We start from the raw sequence: 24,230 nt of genomic DNA, 5'->3' as shown, positions 1-24,230 counted from the left end.
CCACGGAAAGAAGCCTAAGTCTGGAGTTCATGGGGATTCAGATACACACCAGATTGTAAATCCTCCTGTGTGCATTTGTTCATGTATAACTCTTCTTTAAATGGTTGCTAGTTGGCCAGTTTGTAAGGACTTGCTATTTGCAAAACTCCTGTACTGTTTACCAATAGAAAGTTCTTGCAATCAAAAATTCTGTTACTAGAGCAGAAATGGCAATTTATTTATTTTGTATTAAACAAGGTCATGGTAGAACATAAACTACATTTCTCTTTAGTAACTGAAAGTAAAAAATGCTTACTATATACAGACTGATCTCTTACAGATACAGTTGGCAAAAAGAACAAAAGCCACACACAGTCAAGCATGAGAAAGGAGCAGCTCTTCACTTATTTTTCTTGAAATGGCAGCTTTTATAATATTTGGAATACATTATAACATGTTTATATGAGAGCAATCATTGCTCATATCCAAAGCAGCAATCCTGGAAGCAGTGCTATATTCAAATATGGACAGAGATTCTAAATAAAAATTGATTTAAATAGATATTTTATTAGAACTTGTTGATAACTGTTGCAAAACAATTTGCTGGAGGAGGAAAGAGGAAAATTTGTTTTGTATTTCCTAACATGCAATTTATTGCTTGGCCTTTTCTAGACGGTAAAGAGCTGCTCCCCTGTATGCAGAGATTTCCTTAAAGTTAGTTACTTACCCCACAGTGCACAAGAAAATTGCTTATTTTCCAGTAATCAAAACAGTGTATCATTCCCTTGAAGTGACCTTAAATTTCTTTCCAAGTTCTTTCAGAGAATATGTGCACTCCATCTCGTTTGAAACAAGTATCGCTGACACATCATTAGCAATGCAATTGGAAATCTGCTAGTTTACTTTTTTAAAAAAAATTAACTTTTCGCCTAAAGATCTAGAAGCCAAAGGACTTTATATATTGCATATGGATGCAATTCTTTTTTAAAAATGCAACATAATCTCAGGGCTGCTTGTGAAGTTAAAAATACTTAAGGTTACTCTTGATTAGATTTTGCCTTATATCAATCATGTTTTTCTGTTTTACACTGAGCAGAACAAAACTTAAAAATTGTCATAACTAATAAAAAAAATGTAAATGCATTCAATATCTAATACGAAACTCTTGCGAGCAGTTAAAAACAGAAACAATTTATTTCCAAAGTTCAACCTACAGCACTTACAATTTAAACTGAACAAAGGTTATAACCTGTTTCACCTGGGGTCACGTGGCCCTTTCCACCCTGAATATAGTTACCTGTATTTCAGAATTCCAAACAGACTCCACTTATTATTTGCAGCAAGGTAGAAAAGCTGAGAAAGGTCAGGATTAAGTTGCACAGGAAACCATAATCTCAGTTAGTGTTCTATGTATAAATCTTACTGTAGGCATTGCCTGTTTCTACTTTCCTACTCATTGTTTAATGAAAAACAACAGCTTCTCAGACTAGATTTAAAGCAGTTAGGAGAATCACAATGCTCTGCAAATCACTTTCTAACAAGTGCTTGCTTCAGGACCACAACTTTATTGTTGGCCTTTATCTAGTACATGGGATGTACATATTAACAGGTGTTAATAATAGGTCAGTGCCTGCACAATACATCTAATAATGGAACCGAGCATTGCTTTTTTTTGCATAACACAACTGAAACAGGCTCTAATAGAAATTACATTAGACTTTAGCAACTGGCAGTACATTTCAAAAAATAAACAGTGTGACTAAAACGGGTTTAAGTTGATTAACACCATTGAATCACGGTACTATAATTTTTATACTACATGATTTCATTACAGTATACAATACAATTATACAAAATGTGTTAACATCAAAGAATACAACCAAATTAAGATAGCAGACAAAAAAATTCAAAACTTTATACAGGAAAAAACTCTGAAATATGCATGTAGTACAGTTACTGCCAATTCTATGATTTTGAAGAAACTATTACAAGCAAAAAATTCAAACTCCAAAAAAAAAAAATCACATAGCATCTGCATTACTAGCATATCCAAATGAGTGTACAATATGCACACCTGGAAAATACAAAATTAAAAATGTGAATTGCTCTAAGCACTGGGAGAGAGTGTCATATTTATATGAATGCTGAAATAAGTCCAATTTTTAGCACTGTCGGGTAGACTTGGATAAATGCAAGTTCGTCAGGGCTTTTATTTCCCCCAGGGTAATGTGTTGGTTAGAAAACACCAAGGTGTTATTGAAACAGGAACACAGGACAAAAACAGGAAGAGCATCCTAGCATCATCATCTCCAACTTTTTGACTACTTTATCAAAACAAGTCTTTTTTTTGTTATGCAAGAGTTATTTAAAATTCTTCGCTAGAAATATACAAAGGGAAGGTCAACATTATGCCCAAATGTGGTCATATAATGCCCTGTTAAGGACTAGGTTCTTCCCTCCTGGAGAAATCTACTGGTTGTTTTTGGCCTTGGCATGTGTTAAGATGTGAGACTTCAGGTTAGTTGATTGGGCAAACTTCTTATTACATCCATCGAAAGGACAAACATAGGGCCTGTCTCCAGTATGGATTCGCACATGAGTGCGCAAATTGAAGTCCAGTGAGAAGCGTTTTCCACATCCTTCAAATGTACACTGGTTCAAAAACAAAACAAAACATTTTATTGACAGAAAGAGCTTCCCTTGCAACACATTAGAACAGAAGAAAACAAAGACAAAATTTAAAAATAAATTCTACCTCCTGGGCTTTACTTTTGTGGACTGGGAAGAAACGGGATAGGTTTGGGTCATCATTTCATAGGTTGAATGCTCTCTATCCTCTGTCCCAAATGCCTTAAGCTTACCTTACATCAATGTGGCCACTTCCCGCCCTCTTAGACTTTGATGCCAAAGTAAGGGAGCTGCACAAGCGAAACTCAGTTTTATGTTATGCTTTCACATGTACTTACAAACAAACTGAAATTGCCAAACCAACTTTATTTAGAACCTTTGGAGAGCTGAAACTTTTAGGTCATCAATTTTTCACAGGTCCAAGTCTCCAAGGTGAAAGAACAATCCTCTAATACACTGCATTATCCAGCATGCATTCCACTAAATTCCTAATATATTATGGCAGTGACTTTGTCGTGAATTTAATAATGGATAAATACAGGAAAAAAAAATCTTATGGCAAAAATTGTGCCCTTGCAAGAAGAAAGTCCATCTAACCAGCACCAGCTACGTAGGAGAACTTATTTAGCGAGATCACCAATTAAGTTACTTGGATTAAACTGGGACTTACAAAAATAACGTTTTATTACATCAGTAAAAATTCAGGAGCTTTTCAAATTTCTTACTATAACTGAACAGAGTACATGTTTGAACACTTGAATTTTGTTAACATACACAAGGGCAATGTTGAAATGCTTATTTTTGTAATTATCAAAATAACATTTCTGCAAAACCACAATTTCTAAACACGACATTCATCAGCACATAAATTCAATGTTAACAATTAAACCAACAAGAGAAAAAAAAAAACAGGCAAAAGTTAACAGCCTTTACCTGGAAGGGTTTTTCTCCAGTATGAACAAGCTGATGTCGCTTCAGTTTTGAACTCTCCACAAAAGCTTTTCCACACTCAGCACAGACATGCACTCGTGGGCCGTGGGTATGCAAATGCTTTCTCATGGCAGAGTTATCTCTGAACATTTTGGTGCAACCCTGCAAAATTAACATCTTTGTTAAGAAATGTTTGTAATAACCTACAAACTAAGTCTATGGAGATTAGTTTTCCAACAAGCTGATTAATTTCAACTGTCATTCCTCGTTGTTAAATTAATTTTCTCCTTTCAGCTTTTCCATATACAATTTTGCATACAAGTCTTAAGAGCTGGATTCCACCCAAACTCCTTTTAATCAAACGTTAACCCATCAGTCTGGGTAGAATTTTAATGTATTAACTAGAGGTAAAAATATTTACCAAATTTAACAAAATACTGATCAACGCCTGATGTATAAAAACACAACGCAACAGGAAGGTTTGTTCAGTGGCAATAACCTCATTGTCCACCACATGGACTGCAACAGTTCAAGGCGGCAGCTCACCACCACCACCTTCTTAAGGGCAACCAGGGATGAGCAATAAATGCTGGCCCAGCCAGAGAAGCCTACATCCCATGAATGAATAAAAAAAAGAATTTGACAATGCCCAAATGGTTACTTCCAAAATGTAGTGCAGTAAGACCAAAGCTTACTACACTCAATTAAACAAGTTGAGCAAAGGGAGCAAATTACAGTATGATGCAAGCTAATGACTAAAAAAGAAGTGCTATTGTGACTCAGTCCTCCTTGCCACTATTGGCAATTTCAGTGTCCTGCAAAGCCATAATACAACCACTCAACAATAGAATACTGAAGTTCCAGCCAACAGAAAACACACCTGGTAGAAACTAAGGTCCTTCCACATTCTGCATTAATCCAATTTTTTTAAACAATCAATTGAGATTCATTCACCACCTCCTTTGCCTCCAGAACATACTAAAACAATGTTGTTCCTTGCAAGTCCAAATTAAAGCTAATCAATGCTTCCTGAAGCAAAATTGCTGAAATTTATAACAGGCTATGGGAAATCTATGACCTTGCAAACATTTCAGTGTTCCACCAGTTATCAGGCACAGTGTGTCATCTGTCCTCATCACATCTGTCCCAAGAAGCAACCAGTTATCCTAATATAAGGGGTGTGTGGAGGAGAAGTTACAATGTAAGAAATTCTGTGCTTGACACACAATTTTTAACACAATCATTATTACGTGCACCAACTGAATGGATATATTTGTAATTTATTAGGCGTTCCATAACAGTGTAAAAACTACTGTTGCTGGCATATTACAAAGGAATCTTTCACCACTGGTCACATAGTTCACTTTCAAATTCAAGCACAAATATTATAAATTGTTTCTGCAAAGCAATATTAGATTTGCATCACATAGTTCACTATCATTAGCAACTAGAGATAAATTACATCCTTAATATGACTTTCAGTCAAAGCTCACTAGATTTGGTTATTGAAGCTATCCCCAAGTTAACAAAGAAAATGTGGTAGAATTGAATTCTTAGATAATACACTGCAAGGCTACAAACCTGCTTTGGCTGCATTTAGTAAACAGGTATTTCCTGAACCAACAGAAATATGCAATCTATAATATTGTACTCAACTTATTGAAAATTCTTGAGACTGGCTGTTACGCCTACTGTGCTAAAAGGTAACAAAAACATGTGACTCAGTTTTGTCTCAGTGTAGCACTCTTGCCACAGAATCATATGGTTGTGGTTTCCAGTCTCACTCCAGAAACGGAGGTCCATAAGCCGAGCCCACACTTCAGTGCTACACTATCGGAGATGCCATTAAACACATGTCCTGCCTGCTCTCTCAGATGTGCATGAATTAGCCCATGGCACTATACGAAAAAGACCAGGGGAATTCTTATGCCATGAAAGATGCTACATTAATGCAAGTTCCTTCCTTATGGCAACTGATACTTCTATTACTTTTAATAGGCAATACAATAACAGCTCCTATCACTGGTGGTACTGTGGCACATGCCATTAAGGGTCCTTCCATTAGTTTGACCAACTGAAAGGCATACATTTCCTTCTCATCATTCACTATTACATAAACAAAAATATCTTAAATTGTTTATCTATTACTCCAAATGGCAATTTATTACAAATAGCAAATAAAATATTCAAAAGAAAAAGGAAACCTGTCATTCAGCTTCTCAAGTCTCTCTTCATAGCTAATCTTTCACTCCTTGTAACAACCTAGTGCAGCTAAAATGAACCTTTTCCATTGCTTTTATACCCTTCCTATCAATGGGCTGCAACTGCAGTCTAATTCAACATTTGACAACCACTTTGTTTGCACTTTATGGCTCCAGATACAAAACGAAATGGCCAGTTTGCATTTTATGTAGTTTTGTCCTTTTAGTGGTTGTATATCAGCATACCTAGACTCCTTTTGAAGTGTTCTCATTTAATATGTATTTTTCTCTAGGTTCTAGGTTTAAACCCCCATTTAGAGACTTAACAAAAAATCTAGGCAGCACTGAGTAAGCACTGCACTGTTGAAAGTGTCCCCTTTTGGACACAGTGTTACACCGAGGACCTCTCAAGTGAATGTAAAAGATCACACAGCATTACTTTAATAAGGAACAGGCAAATTCACCTGATGTCCCAGCCAATATCTATTTCTCAAACAAAACCTAAAAACAGAATCTAGTAATCATATTGCCTTGCTGCACACAAAATGGCTGCTAGGTCACATATTACTACAATTCAACAAGTATTTAATTGGCTACAAAGTGCTTTGGGCTTTTGAGGTCATGAAAAGCAATAATAAATGTTCTCTTTTATTTAGATTTTCTCAACTAGTTGTAGTTATTGCATTTATTTAAATAAAATATTGTCTGCTGCTTTAAACTGTTCAAATTGCATTCATCTTCGACTTAATGTTGCAAATTTTATGATTTATGATATTCCCAGTAACTTTTGTTATACAGCCTCGAAGCTCATTCTTAAGCACCTCAGATATACACTGTGATACTTTTAACATGGTAATAATTCTACATAAAATCCTACATGCTTTCAATACAGGTATAGTTGTGAAAGTGCTAGCTATCCAGAGCATCACAACATTGATAATCCTCCAATGTCTTATCTAAACAATCATCTACCAATCAACTTCAGCGAGTTCTGTAAGATCATTCCAATGTGTACAATACCACAGTGAAGCCCAAACTTGCCTGTAACCATTCTGCAAATGATAATCAGAAGCAGCAGTGTTGCATGCTTTTTCTTTTGTAGTTATTCCATTTGTTGGACTACAGAAGTCCTACAATTGTCCCAAAGATAAACTAACCCAGCATGGACCAAAGATTGATTTTGGAACTTTGATTTGTACACCTTAACACAATATCACAACAGCAATTTACTCACAGATACTGGGTGAGTTCCATATATTATCTTATTATTTTCTTAAGAAGTAGAATGCCTCAGCTGTTTCCAGAAAGAAAGCACACTGTTGAACATAATTTAAACTTATATTTATTTGGCAACTTTAATGTAATGAAACACCCCAAGGCATTTTACAGGAGCATTATAAAACAAAGCATGACACTGAGTCACACCAGATGATTTTAGTCAGATGACTAAAAGCTTGGTCAGACAGGTAACTTAAAGAACAAAAACACTGTTGAGGTGTAGGGAAGGAATTCCAAAGCATGGGGCCTAGGCAACTAAAGGAACACCACCAATGGTGAAGCAATTGTAATCAGGAATGCACAAGAGGCCAGGATTAGAGGATGACAGATAACTTGGAGGGTTGCAGGGCTGGAGGAAATTACAGAGATCGGGACGTCATGGAGGAATTTGAAGGAAAAAATACTCAAGATGTTGCTTGCCTGGGAGCCAATGTGAGTCAGTGAGCACAAGGGTAATAGGGGAATGGGACTTGCTGCAAGATACAGGTAGCAGAATTTTGGATGACTTTAAGTTTAGAGGGTTGAATTTGCGAGACCAGTCAGGATGCAGTGGAATAGTCAAGTCTAGAGATAACAGAGGCTTGAATGAAGATTTCAGCAGCAGTTGAGCTGGAAAGAGGCAGTCTTAGTGATGGCATGAATGAGGTCAGAAGTTCATCTTGGAATCAAACATCAAGGATGTGAGAGAACTGGCTCAATCTCAGGCTGTTTGCCTGGGTACCTAGGGAACAGAGTTTTGATTGGGGACCAAAAACAATGCTGTCAGTCTTCCTAATATTTAATTATTAGAGAAAATTTCTGCTCATCTAGTACTGGATATTGGATAAGCAGTCTGATAATTTAGCAACAGTGCAGGAATCGGGAGATGGTAGTGAGTTAGAGCTGGGCGGGGTCAGTGTACATTTGAAAATTAATGCTGTACTTTTGGGTGATGTTGCCAAGGGGCAGCATGTAGATGAGAAATAGGAGGGAGCCAAGGATAGAGGTTTCAGTGTGGGAGCAGGAAGAGAAGCCATTGCAAGTGATTCTCTGGCTACTATTAGATAGATAAGAATGGAATCACACGAGGGCTGTATCCCATCTAACTGGGTGACAGTGGAGAGATGGTCGAAGAAGGATGATGTGATCAACCATGCCGAACTCTGCAGACAGGTCGAAAAAGACAAGAAAGGAAAGTTTATCTTTGTCACAGTCACATGGGACATCATTTGGGACTTTGATAAGAGCCATTTCTGTACTGTGGCAGGGGCGGAACCTGATCAGATTCCAGGAAAGATGGGAATGGATTTGAGAGATGACAACATGTCCAAAGATTTCAGAGAGGAAAGGGAGGTTGGAGATGGGACTGTAGTCTGTGAGGACAGTGGAGTCGAGAGTTGGTTTTTTGAGAAGTTGGATGATGATAGCAGATTTATAGGAGAGAAAGAGAAAGAGCGACAACACCAGAAGAGAGGGAACCATTCACAATACTGGTTAAACTAATGAATAAAATACACCTGAACTGGTTGGTACTCAATATTCTAATACTTTGTAATCAAGTGCAATAACATTAAATAGCAGAGCAGAAAGGTTTCCAAACAAAAATCAGCTAAATCAAAACCATGTTAAATAGCTGAACCTGTTAAAAATTCAAATTCATACTGTTGTGTATTTATTCCAATGGTTGCCTCATTGAAATAACCTGTGCAGAATTAATGTCTGAGCAACCTATATCTGTGTTGTAACACCCTATGACGTAGTATTAGATTTAGTAGATGGATCAACTTTCAATCAGCTTCTATTTAGTTACATTCTGTCTATGTTTTAGGGATTTCCTCAATCAGAAATCTGACATAAATGAAGCAAAACAGAACCTAGAAGGAGGGTGAAGAAAAATATTACAAGTAAAAACCCCATTCAGATAATATAAAATTGTTATTTGGATGCTGCACACAATGTAAGGCCTTCTTTTTTAACAGTACTTCTTTGCAAGAACTCTACCAGTAAAATGGCCACCATTGACTACAAATGACAAATTAGTGCAAAAAAAAGCCCTCTTATAAACGCATCATCTACAATTTAGATAAGTAATGAGACAAAAGATTTTTCTGTTGTCTAATAAACTTATGATGTCAGCACCTGAGTAATATACTCACTTTGTGAGGACATGCTATGGTTCTAGGTGCATCATCTTCTTTCTGCTTCCTTGGCTTCATCCTATATAGAATATGATAAAAATATTGAGGCACACAGGAAATTTGCACTTATCACAATGATTCATGAAACCTATTTTGTGCTTGTTCGCTCAAATATTGTCTATTTCATAAATGCATCAACAATAATTCACCGTGTTTTGCAAACTGCACACCAAAACTAGCATAAAGAACAATGTCCTAAAGACTGCCTGGAGGGGGAAGGTGTTAAATTACCTGTCACTGAATACCCTTAAAAGGGGTATCTGCCACCTGATGCGCAGGCTCTTTGCCAAAGCCCCCGCCATGAGAAGCTCAATTAATTAACTGAAGCTCTGTACAAATTTAAGTTCAATCAAAATAATTAATGGGGGGGGGCATTTAAGAAAAAAATATTTTACACAAGAATAGCTTGAATGTGAAATTCACAGTCAGCAATGGTTACTGAAGCAGATTCTTTGTTTTAAATAGGCTTGAAAATAAAAAAACATGGGTGTGCAAATAGGGAAGGAGGTGATGGCTAGGCAGCTCACATGGAGATAAACACAAGATTGAAGAGGCAAATGGCTTGTGCAGAAGTATTCTATAAACAAGTGATTATCTTATTTGGAGAGGAGGGTATGGTAAAGGAAGGGATCTCTCAAGAGAGATCAATGGCACCTCTGGGGTGAAGAGGGTTTCCAAGTCGACATACCTGGAAATGGGCTTTCAGAAACAAATCCAAGACAAACCCAATAATCTGATACCCGAGTCAGGCCATTTGGTCATGATTTGTCTAAACAGACTGGCTCACGAATGGAAACTGGACTGGAAAGGAGGTCACCAGGAGCTGATGCTGAGATTCGCTTTATCTGGCTTCCAATAATCAGTTCAGCCAAACTCCTAGCAGATAAGGTAATTATGCTTTTTGAAATATTAGGAAACTTACATGTAACACAATTGTAAACTGTGTCATTTTAGTTGGTTAGCCCCCTCCCCCCAGTATCATCTTCATGCATGAATCCATAAACCTCAACTTTGCCAACCTGTGCCTAAGCTCACTGCACTTAGCTAAGTGGCTAAGTGGGATCATTCCCTCTGGGGAATTGGTCAGGTATAGTAACCTAATTTGATTTGTTTTTCTCATTAACTTGAATTAGAGACTTAAATATGATGATGCATTTCCACATCAAACACCTGGCTCACTTAAAAAGTTTTTTATTCTCCCCATTAATACAAAATCCCAAAGTTGGGGATGCTGGGGTTCTTCATAAGTAGAACATTGAAATAAATGGAGATAAATAACATTTTTAAAAAAAATCTATTCACAAGAAAGCCCCATTTCTTTGCATTCTTTGTTGCTCTGGGCTAGTGATGGTCATGGATTTTTTTAAAATCTCAGCAGTCCGTGTGATTTTAGGGCTCTTGATCGATTTGAAAGAATGGATGTTCTAATAAAATCCTTACCTTGCAAACTCTGCCAGCTGTTTTGGGTCAGAGAGGTCAATGCCAGGTATTCCACCAGGGGGAAGTTTCTTCCCAGTCATGTATTCAGAGTAGTCAGGTGGAGAGTTTTCTCCAATGATCTGTTCCTCCACCACCGTTTCATGGTCAATGTCGGTCTTTTTATCATCTGAAAGATAGAATAATAATACTTGGGATCTAAAGACCTCAAAATCTCTTCACATTCTAACTGGGCACAACAGGGCACGAAACAGGAGTTTTCTTTTATTGCCTACATGAGTGGTGCAAGATTAGGTTCTAATTTCCTAACATACTACTGAATTAAATAGTTGTAGAATTTGAATACAATTTTTCACATTTATCAGAACTAAAAAATGGCTATCTTGGCAAAGTTCCTCCATAGAGGATAGTAAGGAAACTCAAGGCTCGTGACATAGTTGATGAATTCTCCATCCGAATGGAGAATTAACTTAATGATGGTGACTGTGTAAAAATGTTCAGCCTGGGAAAATGGAAACAAAGGCGATTTTAAAGGCATTTGCTTGGTCACCCAATAGATAATTTGGATAGAACAGGTGCCCCAAAGACAAACCCCAAGCACAGGGATTGAAAGACTTAAGCCATCATGTAAATTGGCTGCAATATGGATACTGGATATTGCTAATGTAAAGCCAAATATTTAGAAAAAGAAACAGATTGCCCTTCTCAAGGGAAATTAGGGCTGGGCAATAAATGCTGGCATTGCCAGTGATACTCATCCCATGAAGGAATTTTAAAAAACCGTGTAAAACATATTTTTTAGTTGCAGCCAATTATAGCCTCTTTTCAGGCATGGTTGCAAGTGTCATATTTCAAAGGAGAGGCAAGTGTTAACTACAAAGCCACATTTGACTGAGCATAGTACCAAATATAGCACTAGAAAAAAAAGATATCAACCACATTCAAGTGAAAAATCTTGCAGTGGAAAATGGTTGCCTCAGAACATCACTACAGGAATCTCAAAAGTAGTGCCAGGCCCAACCACCTTCAGGTGCTTAATTAAATGACCATCTCTCTACCATAAGGTGAGTAGGCTTGTTTGCTGACTATCTGACATTGGTCAGCTCGATTCTCAACTCCTCCAATAATGAAGTAGCTCATATCTGTTGCAGAAAAGCCTGAACAATATTCAGGTTTAGGCCAACTAGTGGCAAGTTAACATTTGCATCCCAAGAACCACCCAATGTGTATCTGGCAAAGGCCATCCCATCCCAACCCCCACCCTCGAAGGCAATACTATCACCAACTCTCCATCAACATCCTGGAGTCACCCAATGATGAGAAGCCCAATTGGACCAGCCATATTAACAATATAGCTACAAGGGCAGAACATAAGTTGGATATTCTGGAAGAGAACCTAACTTCCTGATTCACCACTGATAAACTTCAAGCGTGACTGAAGACTCAGCATGATGGGTGCAGATGCAACACTCAAGAAGCTCAACGCTGCTTAGTGGATAGCAGTCTGTTAGCAGTCAATATCTACCCCCGTTTACTATCAGCATATTGTGGCTTCAGCAAGTAAGATTTAGTGCAGCAACTCAAATACGCTCAAGAAAAGCTCAAAGTTCCATAGCCTTTACCAAGAAGGATATGGCAGCAATATGATGGGCGTACCATCATCTACAAGATCTTGTCACACATCACTCTAACTTGGACATGTACCATTGTTCCCTCACTGCTGGTAAGTATGCTGGATAAATATCCTAGAATTCCTAACTAAAGCCATTGTGGGCACTTTCAGCACAGAGACCACTGCAGCTCAAGAAGTCCACCACCAAATTCTCAGGGCTACTCGGGATCAAAAATAAATGATTCTCCCCGCTCCCGATTTAGAACTGCAGAAATATTGATTGGAGACATTTCAGCTCATTATACCTGTGTTCTTTACTAACTGCACTATTGAAGCAATTGGCCACAATTCAATTCTTTCACTTGTCCTTGAAACCATTCTTGCAGTTTTACACACAATTTCACCCAACAGCAAGCACCAAATGCTGACACAATGATCCTGCAACTACATGCTGCACAAAGAAACTGAATAACAGTTCACATATAACGATAGGCAGCCTTCCATTTGTTGGTCTATAAATCTATAGTAAAGGTCGAGGAACATAAATAAGAAAAGGCCCATCAATCGGCAGTTTCTTTCAAATTCCTTGCTGACTACTAATGTTTGGGGTAGAACCACAGCACCTGAGGACATTCAACCATCTTTACGTTAGAAGCAACTTTTTTAAAAAGTCAAGAGGGGGAAATGTCTACCTTTTGAATATGCAGAGATGGCAATTTTTACAAAGTTTTAAAAAAATCACTACCTTTAATATCATTATTTTTGTAACCGTTTGCTTCTAATCAACATTGTCCCTTCAAGTCCACTGATTCAGTTTCAATGAAATAATTATAGTAGTTAACACTACAACAGAAAACCCTAATGGGCACTCTCTGGAGTACTAAAGATGCCTGCTGTACTTGCAATGTTGTGGTCAAACAAAGCCCTAAACATAGAATCTATGACTTTATTGTATTCCAACTACTGTTGTTATGGCAGTTGTAAGCATTACTGTACTGTTTTGTCCTGGAAAACATGCACACACACGAGGTTACTTTACCTGGATATTCTCTCCACTAGTGAAGCTAAACAGCTTGCTACCAACTGAATTGATGGGGTGCTTATATTTTCAATTGTTTTTGCATTCTACAGAGAGAAAAACCATCAAAGTATGGGCTAGAAATCGGCACTCAATTATTTCATCAAGCAAAAGATTGCTTGAAATCTCAGACCTTAAGTTAACAAGTTGGATTTCCCAATTATCCACTTATCATCTGATTTTAGAATATTTAATAAAAAGGTTCCAAAAGACAAAAGCGCAGCACTAATTAGAACCTTTCTATCCCTCTATGCAGACTCACTCTCACCTGGGTAATGTACTCTAGATATCATACACTCCACATAACAGGCTATTGTAATGGAAGAGTTATTGAGCAGCAAGTAGGGCAATGCACAGCAACTATATCCAAACATCTGAAGATCTAGAACTTGACTAGAAACTGAGATCTTTCTAAATCTGATAAATCTAACAATAATGTTCTTTCATTACTTTGATACAAATGCTGCAAGGTTACACCTTCAGAGAAATAAGTTTTAATGTTAATATGACTAAGTTTATTTCATATATCCCATCAACCAGCTTGTTGTAACATGCTATTTTCCTAGTATAATTAATAAAAGAATTTTCATGAATATTACCAACATTCAGATGTGCTGAGATGGCGCAGAGTTACAAAGGCAATTTTAGTGATACTGCAGATATATGATTGGAAGCCCAGCTTGGGATCAAATATGACACCAAGGTTGCAAACAGGCTGGTTCAGCTTTAGAAAGTTGCCAGGAAGAGGGGCCGAGTTGGTGGCTAAAGAACAAAGTTTGTGGCTGGGACCTAAAACAAAAATTTTGGGTCTTCCCAATATTTAGTTGGAGGTATTTTCTGCTCATCCAATACAAATTTGAGATAATGGAGTGGTCAAGAGGGATGGTCGTGAGCTGGGTGTTGTCAGTATATATGTGGAAACTAATGTGTTTTTGAAGGGTGTTACTAAGGGACAGCATGTATATGAGAAATAGGAGGGGGCTAGGGACAGGCTTGCAGTCCAATGAGGAATAAAGCAGTGATGTTTCTAGTTCTGGGAAATTAATTGGGGCAAGTGGAAATTGTTTCAGTGGGTAAGTATTTAGGAAAGTGGTCACAATACCATTAAGACTATAATATGGAAAAGGACAAAGAGAAAAAAAAAATCACTGGAGAAATACCTAACAGAAAGATGATGAATTTAGTGACTTAAAAAGGCGTCTGACCAGGTGGTTCAGGAACAAAGATTAGAGGTAAAACAGTGAATGGGCAAGGAGGAGATAGGAACCGTTGTAAAAAAAAACAAAAAACTGCGGATGCTGGAAATCAATGCCTGAACTAGGAGTGTGAAGAAGTGCATCTTAAGCTACAGTTCTTTAGATGACTGAAGAAATTGAAATTAAAATTAAACAGAAAAAAGAGGCATTTGATAGATGTTAGGCACATAATTCAATAATCAAGCAGAATGCAGAAAGCACAATGGAAATTTGAAACAGGAAATAAGAAAAAGTTGTGGACATATTAGCAGGTAACATAAAAAGGGGAAGTATTTTATAAACATGTAAAGAGTAAAAAGAATAGTCAAAGGAATGGTAGGCCAATTAGGGAGCAAAAAGCAGAGAGCATGGCAAAGCTAGTAAATAAGTACTTTTTTATGAAATGAGAAGCAGAGAATTCTGCAATCATCATGGTAAAACTTAGAGAAATGTACAGGATAAAAATGAAGAAAATTCAAAGTAAAAAAGTCACCCGATCTGAATGGGATGAATGACAGGTTACTGGTAGAATAAGAGTAGAAATAACAAAGGTTATTTTTCAAATCACCTTGGACACAGTAGTGGTGCCAGAGGACTGCGGGGTTGTAAATGTTACACTCATTCAAAATAGGACAGGGATAAACCCGTTCAGATGGGTAAGCAGCACATAAATGGCAGGAAAGCTTCTAGAGACCATAATCCTAAACAAAGTTGTTACTTGGAAAAACACAGATTAATCACAATCAACACAGATTTCTTAAAAGGCAAATCACATCTGACAAACTTAATTGAATTCCTCAAGAAATAACAAGAAGGTTGATGCAGGTCATGCAGTTGATGTTGTGTATCTGGACTTCCAAAAGGATTTTGATAAAATGCCAGATAATGGACTTGCTAACAAAATTAATGCTCATGGGAGTAAAGGGGCAAAGCCACCATGATAGTAAACTGGCATGGAGACAAATCAAAAAGTAGTGACAAACAGTTGCTTATCAAAACAGAGGGAATTAAACACGGTGTTCCCCAAGGGTTGGTATTAGGATTACATTATTTGATATATATTATGACCTAGACCTGGTTAGAAGAGACATAATTTCAAGGTTTGAGTTGAAACAAAACAAAATGTAGTTAACATGGATGAAGTAGAGCAGCAAATTTTAAGACAACAGACTAGTGAAATGGACAGACACATAGATGAAATTTAATGCAGCTAAGTGTCAGGTGATGCATTTTGAAACAAAGATAAAGAGGTCATATAATCTATGCTACAATTCTAAAGGGGGTGCCAAAACAGAGACCTAGGGGCTCACATAAAATATTTGAAGGTGACAAATTGATAAAGCTGTTAAAAAGCATATAGGATCCGTAGCTTTATAATGAACAGGTATATGGTATTAAAGCAAAGAAGTTATACTAACCTTATATAAATCATTGGTTAGGACTCAACTGCAGTAGTGTGTTTAATTCTGTGTACCACACCTTAGGAAGGATATCAAGGCTTTGGCGAGGGTCTTAGGATTCACTAGAACAGTACCAGGGATGAGGTTTAAGTTTTGTGTATAGACTAGAAGCTGGAATTGCTGCCTTTACACCAGAGAAGATTAAGGAGAGATTTAATAAAAGGTGTTCAAAATTCAGAAGAGTTTTGATAGAGTAATCCAATTAAGAGACGATAAAATAGCATTATGTAATAGAATCAGAGAACATAGACCTAACAGTCTGGGGGAGGGGGTAAAGTCTAGTTTCGACAGCATGTCTAGAATTGCTTCCCAAATCAGTTTTTTCAATCATTCAAGGAAAGATTTAATTCTAAGAAATAAATAGGAGCAACTAGGTAAGGGTAAGGGAATAGCAAACTTGCAGCAAAACACAATTTGGACTCAACATTGAAATGGTGAAAGAAAAAATGCAAATTTCAAAAATGGGGCTTTGCCTAGATAAACCGAAAACTCAGCACAAATCCAATATCCAACTAGACAATAATGGTCTTTATGGTCCAGAACTAGAGATTTATCTGAACTCTACCTTGAATTATACCCTTCACAAAACCATCAATTGTTTGGAATTTTTTTTCAGACAAATATATAATTTTTTCAGTGTAAACTGTCTTGAGGGAATGGGTTATATTACTCTTCTGAGAACTAGGATGAAAGGTGCTTTAATATGCCAAGTCAAAAAATTAACATAAGAAATGGGAACAGGAAAATATCATACAGCCTACCGAGCCTGCTCCACCATTTGATACAATCATGGCTGATCTTGGGCTTCAAATCCACTTTCCCACCTGCTTCCCTTATCCATCAATTCCTCAAGACTCTAAATATATGTCCATCCCAGCTTTAACTACTGTATATTCAATGATAGCACATGCACAAACCTCTGGGGTAAAGAATTTCAAAGATTCACAACACTTCTCATCACAGCCCTAAATTATTGAGCCCTTATCCTGAAACTGTGCCATGTTCTTGACTCCCCAGGCAGGGGAAACAACCTCTCAGTATCTACCCCATCAAACCCCTTCATAATCTTGTATGTTTCAACGAGATCAACTCTCATTCTTCAAAACATCAGAGAATATAGATAAAAACAAAAAACTGCGGATGCTGGAAATCCAAAACAAAAACAGAATTACCTGGAAAAACTCAGCAGGTCTGGCAGCATCGGCGGAGAAGATAAGAGTTGACGTTTCGAGTCCTCATGACCCTTCAACAGAACTAGGTGAATCCAAGGAAGGGGAGAAATATAAGCTGGTTTAAAGGGGTGTGTGTGTGTGGTGGGGGGGGGGGGGGAGAAGTGAAGTGGAGGGGGGGTGTGATTGTAGGGACAAGCAAGCAGTAATAGAAGCAGATCATCAAAAGATGTCACAGACAGCAGAACAAAAGAATACATAGATACCCTGGTCCACTCCTCCATCACCCCCTACTCAACCCCCTCCTATGGCACCACCCCATGCCCACGCAAAAGATGCAACACCTGCCCCTTCACTTCCTCTCTCCTCACCGTCCAAGGGCGCAAACACTCCTTTCAAGTGAAGCAGCATTTCACTTGCATTTCCCCCAACTTAGTCTACTGCATTCGTTGCTCCCAATATGGCCTCCTCTACATTGGAGAGACCAAACGTAAACTGGGCGACCACTTTGCAGAACACCTGCATATATAAAACGAAAACAGAATTACCTGGAAAAACTCAGCAGGTCTGGCAGCATCGGCGGAGAAGAAAAGAGAAGAGTTAACGTTTCGAGTCCTCATGACCCTTCGACAGAACTTGAGCTCGAGTCCAAGAAAGAGTTGAAATATAAGCTGGTTTAAGGTGTGTGTGTGTGTGTGTGTTTGTGTGTGTGTGTGTGGGGGGGGGGGGGGGGGGGGGGAGAGGAGAGGAGAGGGAGAGAAGTGGAGGGGGGGGTGTGGTTGTAGGGACAAACATGCAGTGATAGAAGCAGATCATCAAAAGATGTCAACAACAATAAAACAAAAGAACACATAGGTGTTAAAGTTGGTGGTATTATCTAAACGAATGTGCTAATTAAGAATGGATGGTAAGGCACTCAAGGTATAGCTCTAGTGGGGGTGGGAAGAGCATAAAAGATTTTAAAATATTTAAAAATAATGGAAATAGGTGGGAAAAGAAAAATCTATATAATTTATTGGAAAAAAAAAAGGAAGGGGGAAACAGAAAGAGGGTGGGGATGGGGGAGGGAGCTCACGACCTAAAGTTGTTGAATTCAATATTCAGTCCGGAAGGCTGTAAAGTGCCTAGTCGGAAGATGAGGTGTTGTTCCTCCAGTTTGTGTTGGGCTTCACTGGAACAATGCAGCAACCCAAGGACAGATATGTGGGCAAGAGAGCAGGGTGGAGTGTTAAAATGGCAAGCGACAGGGAGGTTTGGGTCATTCTTGCGGACAGACCGCAGGTGTTCTGCAAAGCGGTCGCCCAGTTTACGTTTGGTCTCTCCAATGTAGAGGAGACCACATTGGGAGCAACGAATGTAGTACACTAAGTTGGGGGAAATGCAAGTGAAATGCTGCTTCACTTGAAAGGAGTGTTTGGGCCCTTGGACGGTGAGGAGAGAGGAAGTGAAGGGGCAGGTGTTGCATCTTTTGCGCGGGCATGGGGTGGTGCCATAGGAGGGGGTTGAGGAGTAGGGGGTGATGGAGGAGTGGACCAGGGTGTCCCAGAGGGAGCGATCCCTACGGAATGCCGATAGCGGGGGTGAAGGGAAGATGTGTTTGGTGGTGGCATCATGCTGGAGTTGGCGGAGGATGATCCTTTGAATGCAGAGGCTGGTGGGGTGATACGTGAGGACAAGGGGGACCCTATCATGTTTCTGGGAGGGAGGAGAAGGCGTGAGGGCGGATGCGCGGGAGATGGGCCGGACACGGTTGAGGGCCCTGTCAACGACTGTGGGTGGAAAACCTCGGTTAAGGAAGGAGGACATGTCAGAGGAACTGGTTTTGAAGGTAGCATCATCGGAACAGATGCGATGGAGGCGAAGGAACTGAGAGAATGGGATGGAGTCCTTACAGGAAGCGGGGTGTGAGGAGCTGTAGTCGAGGCAGCTGTGGGAGTCGGTGGGTTTGTAATGGATATTGGTGGACAGTCTATCACCAGAGATTGAGACAGAGAGGTCAAGGAAGGGAAGGAAAGTATCAGAGATGGGCCACGTGAAAATGATGGAGGGGTGGAGATTGGAAGCAAAATTAATAAATTTTTCCAAGTCCCGACAAGAGCATGAAGCGGCACCGAAGTAATCATCGATGTACCGGAGAAAGAGTTGTGGAAGGGGGCCGGAGTAGGACTGCAACAAGGAATGTTCCACATACCCCATAAAGAGACAGGCATAGCTGGGGCCCATGTGGATACCCATAGCCACTTCTTTTATTTGGAGGGAGTGAGAGCAGTTGAAGGAGAAATTGTTCAGTGTGAGAACAAGTTCAGCCAGACGGAGGAGAGTAGTGGTGGATGGGGATTGTTCGGGCCTCTGTTCGAGGAAGAAGCTAAGGGCCCTCAGACCATCCTGGTGGGGGATGGAGGTGTAGAGGGATTGGATGTCCATGGTGAAGAGGAAGCGGTTGGGGCCAGGGAACTGGATATTGTTGATGTGACGTAAGGTGTCAGAGGAATCACGGATGTAGGTGGGAAGGGACTGGACAAGGGGAGAGAGAAGGGAGTCAAGATAACGAGAAATGAGTTCTGTGGGGCAGGAGCAAGCTGAGACGATCGGTCTACCGGGGCAGTTCTGTTTGTGGATTTTGGGTAGGAGCTTCCAACTTGATAGTCGCCCAACCTCGGACGGCCCGCTTCTATCTCCTACACAAAATCCACAAACAGAACTGCCCCGGTAGGCCGATCGTCTCAGCTTGCTCCTGCCCCACAGAACTCATTTCTCGTTATCTTGACTCCCTTCTCTCTCCCCTTGTCCAGTCCCTTCCCACCTACATCCGTGATTCCTCTGACACCTTACGTCACATCAACAATTTCCAGTTCCCTGGCCCCAACTGCTTCCTCTTCACCATGGACGTCCAATCCCTCTACACCTCCATCCCCCACCAGGATGGTCTGAGGGCCCTTAGCTTCTTCCTCGAACAGAGGCCCGAACAATCCCCATCCACTACTACTCTCCTCCGTCTGGCTGAACTTGTTCTCACACTGAACAATTTCTCCTTCAACTCCTCTCACTTCCTCCAAATAAAAGGTGTGGCTATGGGTACCTGCATGGGCCCCAGCTATGCCTGTCTCTTTATGGGGTATGTGGAACATTCCTTGTTCCAGTCCTACTCCGGCCCCCTTCCACAACTCTTTCTCCGGTACATCGATGATTACTTCGGTGCCGCTTCATGCTCTTGTCGGGACTTGGAAAAATTTAGTAATTTTGCTTCCAATCTCCACCCCTCCATCATTTTCACGTGGTCCATCTCTGACACTTCCCTTCCCTTCCTTGACCTCTCTGTCTCAATCTCTGGTGATAGACTGTCCACCAATATCCATTACAAACCCACCGACTCCCACAGCTACCTCGACTACAGCTCCTCACACCCCGCTTCCTGTAAGGACTCCATCCCATTCTCTCAGTTCCTTCGCCTCCGTCGCATCTGTTCCGATGATGCTACCTTCAAAAACAGTTCCTCTGACATGTCCTCCTTCTTCCTTAACCGAGGTTTTCCACCCACGGTCGTTGACAGAGCCCTCAACTGTGTCCGGCCCATCTCCCGCGCATCCGCCCTCACGCCTTCTCCTCCCTCCCAGAAACATGATAGGGTCCCCCTTGTCCTCACTTATCACCCCACCAGCCTCCGCATTCAAAGGATCATCCTCCGCCATTTCCGCCAACTCCAGCATGATGCCACCACCAAACACATCTTCCCTTCACCCCCCTATTGGCATTCCGTAGGGATCGCTCCCTCCGGGACACCCTGGTCCACTCCTCCATCATCCCCTACTCCTCAACCCCTCCTATGGCACCACCCCATGCCCACGCAAAAGATGCAACACCTGCCCCTTCACTTCCTCTCTCCTCACCGTCCAAGGGCCCCAACACTCCTTTCAAGTGAAGCAGCATTTCACTTGCATTTCCCCCAACTTAGTCTACTGCATTCGTTGCTCCCAATGTGGTCTCCCCTACATTGGAGAGACCAAACGTAAACTGGGCGACCGCTTTGCAGAACACCTGCGATCTGTCCGCAAGAATGACCCAAACCTCCCTGTCGCTTGCCATTTTAACAATCCACCCTGCTCTCATGCCCACATGTCTGTCCTTGGCTTGCTGCATTGTTCCAATGAAGCCCAACGCAAACTGGAGGAACAACACCTCATCTTCTGACTAGGCACTTTACAGCCTTCCGGACTGAATATTGAATTCAACAACTTTAGGTCGTGAGCTCCCTCCCCCATCCCCACCCCCTTTCTGTTTCCCCCTTCCTTTTTTTTTCCAATAAATTATATAGATTTTTCTTTTCCCACCTATTTCCATTATTTTTAAATATTTTAAAATCTTTTATGCTCTCCCCACCCCCACTAGAGCTATACCTTGAGTGCCCTATCATCCATTCTCAATTAGCACATTCGTTTAGATAATACTACCAACTTTAACACCTGTGTTCTTTTGTTCTATTGTTGTTGACATCTTTTGATGATCTGCTTCTATCACTGCTTGTTTGTCCCTACAACCACACCACCCCCCTCCACTTCTCTCTCTCCGCAACCACCCCCCCACCCCCCAAACACACACACACACACACACACCCCTTATATTTCAACTCTTTCTTGGACTCGAACTCAAGCTCTGTCGAAGGGTCATGAGGACTCGAAACGTCAACTCTTCTCCTCTTTTCTTCTCCGCCGATGCTGCCAGACCTGCTGAGTTTTTCCAGGTAATTCTGTTTTTGTTTTGGATTTCCAGCATCCACAGTTTTTTTGTTTTTATATCTGCATATATATCTATATATATCTGTGATATATATCTAAACAAATGTGCTAATTAAGAATGGATGGTTGGGGAATTAAGGTATAGCTCTAGTGGGGCTGAGGGGAGCATAAAAGATTTAAAAATATTTAAAAATAATGGAAATAGGTGGGAAAAGAAAAATCTATATACTTTATTAGAAAAAACAAAAGGAAGGGGCAAGAAACAGAAAGGGGATGGGGATGGAGGAGGGAGTTCAGGACCTAAAGTTGTTGAATTCAATATTCAGTCCGGAAGGCTGTAAAGTGCCTAGTCGGAAGATGAGGTGTTGTTCCTCCAGTTTGCGTTGGGCTTCACTGGAACAATGTAGCAAGCCAAGGACAGACATGTGGGCAAGAGAGCAGGGTGGAGTGTTAAAATGGCAAGCGACAGGGAGGTTTGGGTCATTCTTGAATATAGACCCAATTTACTCAAGCCTCCCACCATAGGGCAATCCTCTCATCCCATAGACCAACCAAGTGAACCTTCACTGTACTACCTCCAATGCAAGTATATCCTTCCTTAAATATGGAGACCAAAATTGCTTAAAGCAAACTGTATAAAAACCTCGATGGCCCTTGCCTGACAATTCAGGCAATGTTCGTACTTGGACCCAAAACTCAGCCAATGGTTTAGATAAAACCCAATCTTGAGTTTGCCGTCATTCAAGATGTCCAAGAAGTTTTCTTATTGACAACTCTTGTGGATGCAGCAAAAAAATCTATGCAAGTGTTAATTCAATTCTTCATGTGCACAAGCTCATTATACAAAATGATTTATGATTCCAGATTTAGCAGACATGCTCAGGACAAATCCATCAATATAGGAAATATCAATCCAGTAGTTTGGAGCAGAGTACTTATGTACCAGAATTGGAGCAGAAAGCTACACATGATTCTTGGCACTTCCTTGTAACTAGTTACAGGACAGGGAAACAATAGGCAGATTATGGCTCTGCATACCACCTTATTTGTGATGATGCACAGCTAAAAGGGCAAAAGAAATTATAGGAATACAAGCAGAAAAATATATCTTTTTTCCAAGCAATAAAAGCTTAAAAAAGCTAATTTTCAAATTGAGCCAATGGGGTTGAAATATAAGCACAAGCGTACGAGGGAGCTTTGGCCAATTTATAATCCATGTGGAAGATTGGCCAGAGAATCATCTAACTCCTGGTGAGGAGGATGCTCACCCCATTGTGCATTTGCAAGTTCTTTGAAAGAACTATCCAATTAGCCCTATTCCCCTATGTTCCCCACAGCCCTGCATTTTTTTCTTTTCAAGTATATATTCAATAGCAACTTTCTGAAGGCAAGTCCAGCATTTATTGCCCACCCCTAACTACCCTTAAGAGGTACAGTAATCTGCCTTCTTGATAACTGAGTGACTTGCCATTTCAGAGGGCAGTTAACAGTCAATCACATTGTTGTGTCTCTGCAGTCACATGTAGGCCAGGCAAGCAGACTTGTTCTCTCTTGGACATCAGTGAACCAGATGGGTTTTTATGACAATCCTGGTCATTAAATACTAGTTTCTATTCTAGATTTATTGAACTTAAGTTAAACTCCCCAGCTACTGTGGTGGGATCTGAATTCAGGCACCAGAATCATTATTCCAGACCTCTGGATTGCTATTCCATAACCACACGATGGGCTGAATGTCCTTCTTCTGTGCTGTAACGATTGTATTCTATGAATATAACCACTACGCTACCATTCCCAACCCATCATAACTTATTCCCCTCTGAACTTTTTGCCATCATCTTAAGTCTGTGCCCTTTGGTTACTAATCTTCCTGCTACTGGAAACAGTTTCTTCCAATCTACTCTGACCTCCATTAAAAAGTGCCCCTTTAACCTTCTTTGCTCAAAAGAAGCACAACTCCATCTTCTCTGGTCTCTATGCATAACTGAAGTCCCTCATCCCCAGTACTGTTCAGGTAATCTCCCCTGCACCCTCTTCAAGGCCTTGATTTCCTTCTTAAATTGTGATGTCCAGAATTGGACAATACTCTAGCGAGACCCAACCAGTGATTTCTGTTCCTGCATCTCCTTTGAATTTGAATCATTTATATTCCTTCTCATGTTGTGTTTATAGTTACATCTGTTCTTCAGTCGCCTTTTTAAAAAAACATGCACAATTTTGTAATTTATTTTCCTTTTCATTTCAATTCAGAACTGTCTGGGAGAAGAAGAAAAGCAATCTGCTAACAGGAGTAGGTGAGTCTACTTGCTAGGC

General features: G+C 40.1%; 1 protein-coding gene across 1 annotated transcript in view; it reads right to left on the bottom strand.

Annotated features, from left to right (window-relative positions):
• Positions 1-203: 203 nt before the first annotated feature.
• Positions 204-24,230, bottom strand: part of yy1a (YY1 transcription factor a) — a 29,523-nt gene continuing 5,496 nt past the window's right edge. Inside the window, exons 2-5 of the mRNA XM_041214644.1 lie at positions 10,634-10,799; positions 9,152-9,212; positions 3,541-3,699; positions 204-2,631 (exon numbers count right to left, since the gene is read on the bottom strand). Of these exons, the coding sequence (XP_041070578.1) occupies positions 2,449-2,631; positions 3,541-3,699; positions 9,152-9,212; positions 10,634-10,799 (569 nt within the window). The 3' untranslated portion in view covers positions 204-2,448. The remainder of the gene's footprint in view (positions 2,632-3,540; positions 3,700-9,151; positions 9,213-10,633; positions 10,800-24,230) is intronic.

This window comes from Carcharodon carcharias, chromosome 20 (genome assembly GCF_017639515.1).
Source record: "Carcharodon carcharias isolate sCarCar2 chromosome 20, sCarCar2.pri, whole genome shotgun sequence".
Lineage (NCBI taxonomy): Eukaryota > Metazoa > Chordata > Chondrichthyes > Lamniformes > Lamnidae > Carcharodon > Carcharodon carcharias.
The sequence above is the reverse complement of the archived record's forward strand: the minus strand, read 5'-3'. Positions and strand labels throughout refer to the sequence as shown.